Genomic DNA, 13,592 nt, shown 5'->3' on the forward strand with positions numbered 1-13,592 from the left:
GGGGTGGACAGATGTCTTTATGCAGCTAACGACCTCAAACAGGTGCATGTAATTTAGGATAATAAATGTAGTGGAGGTGGAGATTTTAAAGGCAGACTAACAGGTCTTTGAGGGTCAGAATTCTAGCTGATAGACAGGTGTTCAAATACTTATTTGCAGCTGTATCATACAAATAAATAGTTTAAAAATCATATATTGTGATTTCTGGATTTATTTTTAGATTATGTCTCTCACAGTGGACATGCACCTACGATGACAATTTCAGACCCTCCATGATTTCTAAGTGGGAGAACTTGCAAAATAGCAGAGTGTTCAAATGCTTATTTTCCACAATGTATATATTATTCTAGAGATCTTTGCTAGCTCAAGTTCATAAACAAATTAGCTCAAGTGAACTCATCAACGCCTTGGGTGGTTCCATGAAATTCTGGAGTAAGAGCAGGAGCTTTGAGGATTTGGTCTGTAGTTTATATCAACAGTCTGCTACACTGACTCAGGACTACAGTTTGCTCTGATCTCCATCACTGCACCTCAGCATCATTTTTCTGTTATAAATTGACATTCGGTGGAACCCAGATGAGGATGAGGTTCTCTCTTGAGTCTGGTTCCTCTCAAGGTTTCTTCCTTCTGCATCTCAGAGAGTTTTTTCTTCACCACAGTCGCCACCAGCTTGTTTACCAGGGACAAACTTACACTTATAAAAAACATCTTAATTTTTATCTCCACATTATCTGTGTAAAGCTGCTCTGAGACTATGTTCATTATTAAAAGCGCAATGAATTGAATTGAAATTGAAGTGAAACTGTGTGTAATTCAGCAGGTAGAGCTTTTAATCAGTAGCTGAGCAAATATTAATCAGAACCATTCAAAACTCTAAACTAAATACTGTAAATGTGTAACCCAATATTTACGATTACTAGCATGCTAGTTATATTAGATCATATATTGTATAACAACTGTGTCTGTCTCTTTTCCATTCGCTCTATCTATCTATCTCTCCCTCTTTCTCTTTTTCGGACTTATATATATATAATCTCCCTCTTGTCTCATGTTACATCTTTTTATCTCTCTTCCTCAAGAACTCTCTCTCTCTCTCTCTCTCTCTCTCTCTCTCTCTCTCTCTCTCTCTCTCTCTCTCTCTCTCTCTCTCTCTCTTCTCTCTCTCTCTCTCTCTCTCTCTGTTTCTTTTTGCCCTTTCATTAATGTCTCTCCCCCTCTCCCTGCCTCCTTCTCTCTGTCTGAATGCATGTCTTTCATTATTCTTTTATTTCTCCCCCAACCGCTAATGCAATTTCCACCCTACACTTTTATACACTCTTTCACATCTCCTCAGTAAAAGAGTAAATCAGCGTCTTCCCTCGCCAGAGTCCATTTTGGTGATTAATTATTTCTACAGAGGCGGCTCCGGCATCTGTACATACACTTTTATATGTTTCTATTATACACTTCTATTATACACGACGCATTACTGCACACACAGAGACACGACGCATTACTGCACACAGAGAGACACGACGCATTACTGCACACAGAGAGACACGACGCATTACTGCACACAGAGAGACACGACGCATTACTGCACACAGAGACACGACGCATCACTGCACACAGAGACACAACGCATCACTGCACACAGAGAGACACGACGTGTTACTGCACACAGAGAGACACAACGCATTACTGCACACAGAGACACGACGCATCACTGCACACAGAGACACAACGCATTACTGCACACAGAGAGACACGACGTGTTACTGCACACAGAGAGACACAACGCATTACTGCACACAGAGAGAAACGACGTGTTACTGCACACAGAGAGACACAACACGACGCATTACTGCACACAGAGAGACACAACCCATTACTGCACACAGAGACACGACGCGTTACAGAACACAGAGTGAGACACGACGTATTACAGAACACAGGGAGACACGACGCATTAGTGCACACAGAGAGACACGACGCATTACTGCACACAGAGACACGACGCGTTACTGCACACAGAGAGACACAACACAACGCATTACTGCACACAGAGAGACACAACACAACGCATTACTGCACACAGAGACACGACGCATTACTGCACACAGAGACACGACACGTTACTGCATACAGAGAGACATGACGCATTACTGCACACAGAGAGACACGACGCGTTACTGCACACAGAGAGACGCCGCATTACTGTGCACAGAGACACGCTGCGTTACTGCACACAGAGAGACACGACACATTACTGCACACAGAGACACGACGCACAGCATGCTCCACTTCCCTGTCCTTCGAATTAGATTATAAAAATACCTGATATCAAGTCTGAAGATTATCTTTATTATATTCTAGGATCTGAGATTGGAGTCGTTCCCTTAGTTGTCATGAGACCAGCACAATATAAAAGAACAAACAGGAAGGAGGTAATAAATGTAAACATCAGAACCAATCAGAGGACAGAGAAGGTTCCTTACAGACCAAAAAGTTCTACAACATCTCAAACTTGTGTATAAGTGCACCACGAAATGCATCATCACACCTGATGAGACAGAGGAAAGCAGATGCACAGACCTGAAGGATGTAGATTTCCACTGGTTACAGGGAAATGTTCTCCTGCACAACACTGAACCTGAACTGCTGGAGGTTTCCACAGGAAGTGACGCTTGTCTCCTATAAGATTAGAGTGAAAACTCATACTATACACCTTTTTAACAGATAAATCGCTCCTGACCTCTATAGATATGTTGTCAATTCTGTAATATTTACGTCTGTTTAAATCATTTCTGATACTCTGTCATTATAATGACTGAAACATATCATTATGAATAAATTTTACATAATCATGGATCCTTAGTAGATAAGTATGGATATGTCATATACACTGTATGGCCAAAAGCTGGAGCATAAGATTACTAGTGCTTTTAACACCATTCCATATTTAGTCTCCATTTGCTGTTATAATAATCTCCATTCTTCTGGGAAGATGTTCCACTAGATTTTAAAGTGTGCTTGTTCTCTCATCACTGATGCTGAGTTATTTCTTTACATTTTTTATTTCAGTTTAGTTTTTTCAAAAATTAACAGATTTTACTCACTCCTTTCTTTCTTACTTTCCTTTCTTTCTTACTTTCTTTTCTTTCTTTCTTTCTTTCTTTCTTTCTTTCTTTCTTTCTTTCTTTCTTTCTTATCTCTGTAATTCTATTTTTCATTTGAGCACAGATGTTGCATTTGAAACAGCAGATTGTAACAGCAGGGCGTGAGCCTTAACCATGTATACACACACACACACACACACACACACACACACACACACACACACACACACAGAAAGGGCGCGAGAGAAAGAAGACTGTTTTATCTGCTGTTTGAGAAAATTTCTTTTCATGTTTTTATTGATCCAGAAATGAAGAATGAAAATGAAGAATTTCTGGAACATTTTCAGATGTTTAGCTCCCCTGAAGCAGGTCCAGATCAATAAATAATACATCATAATCACAGGTGATCATCTACGTGTGATGTCTTACAGGATGTTAGTGCACGATGTGAAGGTGCATTAGAAAGATGTAAGGTCTCACACCCAGCTGTGGATGATCAGCTTCTACCATGATTACTTCCAACCAAGACTGAATGGATCAAAATAACGCTTCATTTTCAGCTGCAATTCTGCTGCTCCAAATCACACACACAGATAAAGATTTATATATTTATTTCCTTTTTTACGAGCTTGAATAAATAATTTAATAATTAAATAAATAAAAATAAGAATTTCACTCATTTATTTGTTTGTTCATCCATCCTTTCTTTCTTACTTTATTATTATGCTTTTGTTCTCATTAGCCTTCTTTCTTTCTTCTTAATCCTTCTTGATTAACTGAAACACTGTGTGAGGTTGAACTCCAGTGATTTGTTTTCTTCTGTTTGATGATCAGACGTGGGTTTGTTCACGCCAATTAGCCATCTTTCACTTTCTGTTCAGAAGGACGCAAATTTATGCTCATTATTCCACAGTGAGTTTTTTCCATCCTCAATGGCTCCTCACCATCTGTTCATCTCTGACCTTCTGCCTCATCCATCTCTCTGCTATATACAACTATTTCTCAGCATGCCCTGGGCTGAGCCGTCTGATGATGTACAGTGTGTCTGATTACATTAATGTGACATTGATCAAGTTCGATTTGTAAATGTCGGAGGAGAAGATCTCCTGCTGTAGAGCTCCAACTCTATTGAACACCTTTGGGATGAATGTGAACACTGAGTGCACCCCAGGAACCTCCTCACCTTCTCACCTACATCACTACCTGACTTTACTCACACCCTTGTAGTGTTATAATGACTCTTCACAACATCTAATCAACATCTACATGGAAGTGTGGAGCGTATGGACAGCAAATGAGGAGAACATGTGAAATGGGATTTTTAAAAAGAAGCACATAGCAATCTCATGCTCAGGTGTCCACAAAACTGTCAAGAAAGTATTCTTTAAATAAATAAATAAATAAATAAATAAATAAATAAATAAATAAATAAATAAATAAATAATAAATGTAAAATATATGAATGGAATTTGATGTTACACACCTGACCCTCCTTGTTGAAACTCCATATTCAGGTCTGAAACACAAAAAAAGTACAAACTGCATTAAAATGATGTCACTGATGCCATTACACACGGTTTCAGTGAACTTCAGAAGATGTAGGTAAACACCACACTGGATTTAAAACACCACACTGGATCTAAAACACCACACTGGATTTAAAACACCACACTGGATCTAAAACACCACACTGGATTTAAAACACCACACAGGGTCTAAAACACCACACTGGATTTAAAACACCACACTAGACCTAAAACACCACACTGGATTTAAAACCCCACACTGGATATAAAACACCACACTGGATCTAAAACACCACACTGGATCTTAAACACCACACTGGATCTAAAAGTCAAGTCAAGTTTATTTCTATTGCGCTTTTCACAACAGACATCGTCTCAAAGCAGCTTTACAGAATGTAACAGTGAAGGTGAATGTGTGTGTGTGTTTATCCCTGATGATCACCATGGAGACTGGACACCATGCTGGATCTAAAACACCAGAATGTTTCTAGAATATTACAGTGGATCTAGAATACCATGCTGAATTTAAACACCACATTTCATCTTTAACAGATAAAGAACCAGTATTGAGAATTTTAGGCTTGTGTTTGGGAACAGTGTGGTGTTTGGAAGCAACATGGTGTTTAAGAGCAGCGTGGTGTTTGGGAACAGTGTGGTGTTTGGAAGCAACATGGTGTTTAAGAGCAGTGTGGTGTTTGGGAATAGTGTGGTGTTTGGAAGCAACTTGGTGTTTTAGTAACAGTGTGGTGTTTGTAATGATCGTGCAACACTGCAGATGCTCTGTTTCTACACCACTGCACAGAGAAGTAATAAATGTTCAGAGCACAACATCATCCAATTTACTGCAGCTGCATGGAGAGAGAGAGAGGGGGAGAGGGGGGGGAGAGAGAGAGAGAGAGAGAGAGAGAGAGAGAGAGGGGGAGAGGGGGGGGAGAGAGAGAGAGAGAGAGGGGGGGGGAGGAAGAGGAGGAAATTGTAAGGGATGATAATAAAGACGAGGATAAAGTGATGGTCATGTGGTTATTATGGGGTCACAACATCTCAAACAACAAAAAAAATACAAATGGAACCGTAAGATATGAGATGAGATCATATTTTATTAAGATATAAATTTATATTATATTTACCACTAAAAAGAATCAGAGAAAACTCCACACAAACTCTGAAGTGAATCTTCTCAAAAATACACAAAAACAGCAAACAAGAACTAATTACCAGTAGGAACTAAAATTATGATCAGGGAACAGAATAAACGTCACACCACACCGGTGTACGATCACCACGTTAACGCTAACAGTGCTATAGCTCATTTCATATATTTACAGTACAGACCAAAAGTTTGGACACACCTTCTCATTCAAAGAGTTTTCTTTATTTTCATGACTATGAAAATTGTAGATTCACACTGAAGGCATCAAAACTATGAATGAACACATGTGGAATTATATATGGAATTATATACATAACAAAAAAGTGAACTGAAAATATGTCATATTGTAGGTTCTTCAAAGTAGCCACCTTTTGCTTAGATTACTGCTTTGCACACTCTTGGCATTCTCTTGATGCCTACTTGTGTGTGTGTGTGTGTGTGTGTGTGTGTGTGTGTGTGTGTGTGTGTGTGTGTGTGTGTGTGTGTGTGTGTGTGTGTGAAATATATTTGACTTTCATGTGCTAGTCATGTGTAACAATAATAATAATAACAATAATAATAATTATTGTTATTATTATTATTGTTATTGTTATTGTTATTGTTTATTCCATATAAAGTGATCCAATATGAGAAAAGAAAAAAAGGAAAGGAAAAATGTTTATTATTAAAAATACATCCAAATATAATTTATAGATTTTATATGCAGCTATAGATATTGATATATAAACGCAGTTATACTTTATTACTACCAAAGTGATCAAAATGTTTAAAACCTGAGGCAAAAAAACCCCCGTAACAAATCGACTATTAAAGGAGATGTTGGTGTGTGTGAATCCGAGTCGTGATGGAAGACGATGTGGACTGATGGTGTTTCTGTACATTAAGCCGGATGTGTAACTGAGACGACGTCTAAAAGAAGCAGGTTATTTCAGCAGGACGATCGATACGGCTGAAGGTCACACAGAGGACAGGAAGTGAACGGAAGGGAAGAACGGATTTATAGGACGTGAAGAAGATTAACGACTGAATGTGTACAGAGTTTACTCATACTGATGACTGTGATACTGTGATAAGTGTCGTGTGTGAGGCTGCTGCTGATGTTCATCATGTAGTAATGACTGAGTTTTCGGTTATTAATGAACTCATGAGGAACTGATAAAGTGTTCCGTGAAAACTGGAGTCATGATGATTCATGTGATGATAATTATTTACCTTCAACATGTTTATTAGTTAATGCATTAATTAACAGGTGAACTCCATCCCCTTAAACACAGAACACAGAATACCAAACCCTACCTTGACCTGAACGACCTTGATCTCATTGCCCTAATCAGATCTCCATGTTCTGCTATAATAAACTCCACTTTTCTGGGAAGAGTGGAGTTTATTATAGCAGAACATGGAGGCTAAACGTGGAATGAGATGTTAAAGGTGTTATGATCAGGTGTGTGTGTGTGTGTGTGTGTGTGTGTGTGTGTGTGTGTGTGTGTGTGTGTGTGTGTGTGTGTGTGTGTGTGTGTGTATCGAGGTATCCTCAGTGTCAAAAAATTTTACTTTCATTTTGTGTGTGTGTGTTTGTGATCAAAAGCATCAGTGTTTAGTATGCAGCTGGTTGTGCGCTGACAGGAAGAGCATCACGTCAATGGCTAGTTGGCACACACACACACACACACACACACACACACACACACACACACACACACACACACACACACACACACATACACATACACACACCCTGGTGCTCTGACAGCACTTCAGGACCCTGCTGACTCGTATTGATTCAGAAAGAATTCAATCTGATGGATCAGCTGTATGTTCTTCCTTCTGCTGAACATGTCACTGTTCCTGCATCAGGTACGCTAACACCATGTTAACATCATGCTAACACCATGTTAACATCACGCTAACACCATGTTAACATCATGCTAACACCACTCTAACACCATGCTAACATCACGCTAACACCATGTTAACATCACGCTAACACCATGTTAACATCACGCTAACACCATGCTAACATAACGCTAACACCATGTTTACATTATGCTAACACCATGCTAACACCATGCTAAAACCATGCTAACACCTGGACACTGCTGAGAGAGACAAGATGGAGATAAATAAATTAGAAATGTGTTTAAAATTGTAGATGTTTTACAGCTTCTGAGGTTTTGGTGCTAATTTACTGACTGGACACTTTATTAGGAACATTCATGGGTTCATTACATGTAGTTTTGAGTTCATTTTCTCCCAGAAATCTCATGAGGTTCTCACATGCAATACAATATGGACAAAAGTATTGGGACACCTGACTTTTCCTGCCATATGTGGTTCTTTTCCAAACTGTTACCACAAAGCTGGAGGAACACGATTGTATCAGACGTCTTTGGATGCATAAAATTGTACCGTCACCTGAACTCAGAAACCCAAAACTGTTCCTGCATTGCAATGCACCTGTGCACAAGCAGCTCCATGAAGGTCTGGTGTACATGGTTTGGAGAGGAAGATCTTCAGTGGCCAGCTATTGAGCTCAGATCTCAACCTTTACACACTCACTCACACTCTCACACACTCTCTGACACTCACACACACACTCACACTCTCACACACTTACACACTTAAACTAAAACACTCTCACACACTCTCTAAAACTCACACACACACTCACACTCTCACACACTCACACACTTAAACTAAAACACTCTCACACACTCTCTCACACTCACACACTCTCACACTCACACACACTCTCACACACACTCACACTCTCAGACACTCTCAGACACTCACACACACACTCACACACTTACACACAAACTAAAACACTCTCACACACTCTCTCACACACTCTCACACACACACTCACACTCTCACACACTTACACACTTAAACTAAAACACTCTCACACACTCTCTCACACTCACGCACTCTCTCACACTCACACACTCTCTCACACTCACACACTCTCTCACACTCTTACACACACACTCACACTAAAACATTCTCACACACTCACACTCCCTCACACTCTCACACTAAAATACTCTCACACACTAACACACACTCTCATACTCACACACACTCTCACACACTAACACACACTCAAACACTCTCACACACTAACACTCTCACACACTAACACACTTACACTCTCACACACACTAACACTCACACTAAAACACTCTCACACACTAACACACACTCTCATACTCACACACACTCACACACACTCTCACACACTTACACTCTCACACACACTAACACACTCTCAGACACTTACACTCTCACACACGCTCACACACTTACACACTTAAACTAAAACACTCTCACACACTCTCTAAAACTCACACACACACTCACACTCTCACACACTTACACACTTAAACTAAAACACTCTCACACACTCTCTCACACTCACACACTCTCACACTCACACACACTCTCACACACACTCACACTCTTTCACACTCACACACACTCTCAGACACTCACACACACACTCACACACTTACACACAAACTAAAACACTCTCACACACTCTCACACACACTCTCACACACACACTCACACTCTCACACACTTAAACTAAAACACTCTCACACACTCTCTCACACTCACGCACTCTCTCACACTCACACACTCTCTCACACTCTTACACACACACTCACACTAAAACATTCTCACACACTCACACTCCCTCACACTCTCACACTAAAATACTCTCACACACTAACACACACTCTCATACTCACACACACTCTCACACACTAAAACACACTCAAACACTCTCCCACACTAACACTCTCACACACACTAACACACTTACACTCTTACACACACTAACACTCACACTAAAACACTCTCACACACTAACACACACTCTCATACTCACACACACTCACACACACTCTCACACACTTACACTCTCACACACACTAACACACTCTCAGACACTTACACTCTCACACACGCTCACACACTTACACACACTCACACTCTCACACACTTACACACTTAAACTAAAACACTCTCACACACTCTCTCACACTCACACACTCTCACACTCACACACACTCTCACACACACTCACACTCTTTCACACTCACACACACTCTCAGACACTCACACACACACTCACACACTTACACACAAACTAAAACACTCTCACACACTCTCACACACACTCTCACACACACACTCACACTCTCACACACTTACACACTTAAACTAAAACACTCTCACACACTCTCTCACACTCACGCACTCTCTCACACTCACACACTCTCTCACACTCTTACACACACACTCACACTAAAACATTCTCACACACTCACACTCCCTCACACTCTCACACTAAAATACTCTCACACACTAACACACACTCTCATACTCACACACTCTCACACACTAAAACACACTCAAACACTCTCCCACACTAACACTCTCACACACACTAACACACTTACACTCTTACACACACTAACACTCACACTAAAACACTCTCACACACTAACACACACTCTCATACTCACACACACTCACACACACTCTCACACACTTACACTCTCACACACACTAACACACTCTCAGACACTTACACTCTCACACACGCTCACACACTTACACACTTAAACTAAAACACTCTCACACACTCTCTAAAACTCACACACACACTCACACTCTCACACACTTACACACTTAAACTAAAACACTCTCACACACTCTCTCACACTCACACACTCTCACACTCACACACACTCTCACACACACTCACACTCTTTCACACTCACACACACTCTCAGACACTCACACACACACTCACACACTTACACACAAACTAAAACACTCTCACACACTCTCACACACACTCTCACACACACACTCACACTCTCACACACTTACACACTTAAACTAAAACACTCTCACACACTCTCTCACACTCACGCACTCTCTCACACTCACACACTCTCTCACACTCTTACACACACACTCACACTAAAACATTCTCACACACTCACACTCCCTCACACTCTCACACTAAAATACTCTCACACACTAACACACACTCTCATACTCACACACACTCTCACACACTAACACACACTCAAACACTCTCACACACTAACACTCTCACACACACTAACACACTTACACTCTCACACACACTAACACTCACACTAAAACACTCTCACACACTAACACACACTCTCATACTCACACACACTCACACACACTCTCACACACTTACACTCTCACACACACTAACACACTCTCAGACACTTACACTCTCACACACGCTCACACACTTATATTTCCTGCTCCTCTGATGTTCTTCAACCTCACCTTCCTTGTGACTGAATGAATCTTCACAAGCACAATCCAACATCTAGTGAAACATCTTCCCAGAAGAGTGGAGCTCATTATAACAGTGAATGAGACTAAATGTGGGAAAAATGATCAGAAATGAAGCAGACATCCATCATGTTTAGGTGTCGATGAGAAATATAAACACTTCCTGTACACTGGAGTCAGATGTGCATCTGGAGGAAACATGAGCTCCCGGAAGCTCTGATCTAAACTCCACACTGGACGTGATGAACATGGGATGTGAGAGTGTTAGGATCCTGTTCACGCCTCATTAAAGGTGAAAAACATCTAATCAACAGCAGAAATCAGTTTCCTCCAAAACAAATCAGGAACCAGATTCAATTAAATCACTGATTAGTCAATCAAAGACATTTAATCAGAGCTTCTCTCTCAGACGTCTGAGATGATGAGCGCTGTGGAGCAGGACGATAACAAATACACAGCATGTGTGTGTGTGTGTGTGTGTGTGTGTGTGATACACTGCATTAAAAATACGATTGAACTAATAATACAAAGTAATAAAATAAAGATTCAAACTGTGACAGAAGCTCAGGAATTGGTCTAAATGACTTCATGAATTATTAATTATACGCAAATGACTGAGGACAAGATGCAGGAGACAAGATCCTCATGCAGGACCACAGATCATGCGTGTGCTCTCAGATGAAGGTGTGAAGTTGATTCAGGAAAACAGTATATGAGGTGTATGATGGGAAACCTCATGTGTGTGCACATCTGTGCGCAGCTGGAATTCAGTGTGTAATGAAGGCTTACTTCTCCTGGATTGCTGTAAGAGCGGAGTGAGAGCTGATGCTGAGGTTGTTGTTGAGATGCTGCTGCTGCTGCTGCTGATGCTGATGCAGGGTGCACGTGCGCAGGTGCCTCTCGTACTCGTCGAGCACGCGCGCGTTGCGACTGCGCAGTTCGGCGACCTGCAGCTCGAGCTCCGCGATCCGCTCCTTTTGCCACTTCAGGAGCTCGTGCTGCGTCTCGATGATCCGGTTCAGCTCGCTCAGACACTCCGCCGCCTTGCTGGGCTTCTCACCCGAACCGGGACTCTCCATCAATCACTCTGCCAGCGTTCAAACTTTACCAACAATCCGGGCCAATTTATTCACGTAAGAGCGGTCCGGTTCCACAGGCGCGCGCTGACCGAGTCCATCACCTCCATACCGCTCAATACCGGAGAGCCAAACTGCACGCGCTGGAGACCTTCCTCCTTCTTCTCCTCCTCTTCCTCAACACACTGACGCACAAGCGCGCCGAGACACACGAACCGGCTCTTTTCTCTGCTCCTGACGTCACACACACACACACACACACACACACACACACACACACACACACACACACACACACACACACTAGAGCACAGAACAAAATAATATACAAATACAAATTCCTTTCTAATAATAATAATAATAATAATAATAATAATAATAAATATCATTTTTATCAAAAATAATTTTATTTATAAACTAAATTTAAGGCTTTTTTTTAAATAAATAAATATTTTTTAAGCTTTATTTCTGCAGGTTTCTATACATCTGTAAAAGATTTGGCTAGGTGTGGAAAAAAATGGGGTAAATAAAAATACTTTCATAAATAAAAGAGTAAAACTTTTATTTTGATCAGTTTACAAAATGACTTTGGCTTTCAGTTCCTCTTTTTGCACACTTTTTTGTAAACTTACACAAACTCAGGGATATTTGGTCGGATGGTGGTGTAGATGCAGTGGTCTACCAAGGAACCTTAATACAGCAGATGAAAGACACACCATATGCTCTTCACTTCAACATCAGAAGATGTCCAGCAGTGCCATCAGCTAAGGACTAAAGTCAAAACTAGTGGGACCCAGGAAGACCCATCTACTGTCTGGAGAAGTCTGGCCAGAAATGATCTTCATGGAAGAATTGCAGGTAAAAAGCCAAACCCCCGACATGGAAACGAGGCTCAGTGTCTCAACTCTGCATGAAAACAGAGGAACTGGGGCAGGAGCTCTGGACTGATGAGTGAAATTAGATGCATTTGCTGTAGCATGTTTGAGACAAGATCTGGACAGCGGTACAATAAAGAGTTAAATACGGTACATCCACAGAAGATCTGTGTTTAGTTCTCCAAGATGTTTGAAACAAACTACCAGCTGAGTTGCTGCCCTCAAATTCAGAATAATCCTTTTCCTTAAAATGGTTAAGATTTTTTTTTTTATTGTGAAAATATTGCAAATCATTGCATTTTTTTACATGTTGCACAGAGTTCCATATTTTCTGGAATTGGGGGAATTGAATTTTTATATATATATATTTGAATTTTTTATATTTGTATTTTAAATTTTTAAAAGAAAAAGAAAGTGTTAACATGAAGTAAAACATTCTGTTTGTAACGAGTTTTGTGTTAACGAGCCGTAAATCATCTGCATTTTCATTATTACATATTTTAATTACAACA

The 13,592-nt window shown here is 40.6% G+C and overlaps 1 protein-coding gene across 2 annotated transcripts in view; it reads right to left on the reverse strand.

Annotated features, from left to right (window-relative positions):
* Positions 1–12,382, reverse strand: part of iqsec1a (IQ motif and Sec7 domain ArfGEF 1a) — a 91,280-nt gene extending 78,898 nt beyond the window's left edge. The window contains exons 1-3 of one of the 2 annotated variants that reach the window (XM_083520827.1): positions 11,919–12,382; positions 4,582–4,614; positions 2,575–2,673 (exon numbers count right to left, since the gene is read on the reverse strand). In XM_083520827.1, the coding sequence (XP_083376953.1) occupies positions 2,575–2,673; positions 4,582–4,614; positions 11,919–12,208 (422 nt within the window). In that variant the 5' untranslated portion in view covers positions 12,209–12,382. The remainder of the gene's footprint in view (positions 1–2,574; positions 2,674–4,581; positions 4,615–11,918) is intronic. The other variant, XM_083520837.1, reaches the window with a different exon arrangement.
* Between the last annotated feature and the right edge of the window lie 1,210 nt (positions 12,383–13,592).

This window comes from Silurus aristotelis (assembly GCF_946808225.1).
Source record: "Silurus aristotelis genome assembly, chromosome: 19".
Taxonomy (NCBI): Eukaryota; Metazoa; Chordata; class Actinopteri; order Siluriformes; family Siluridae; genus Silurus; species Silurus aristotelis.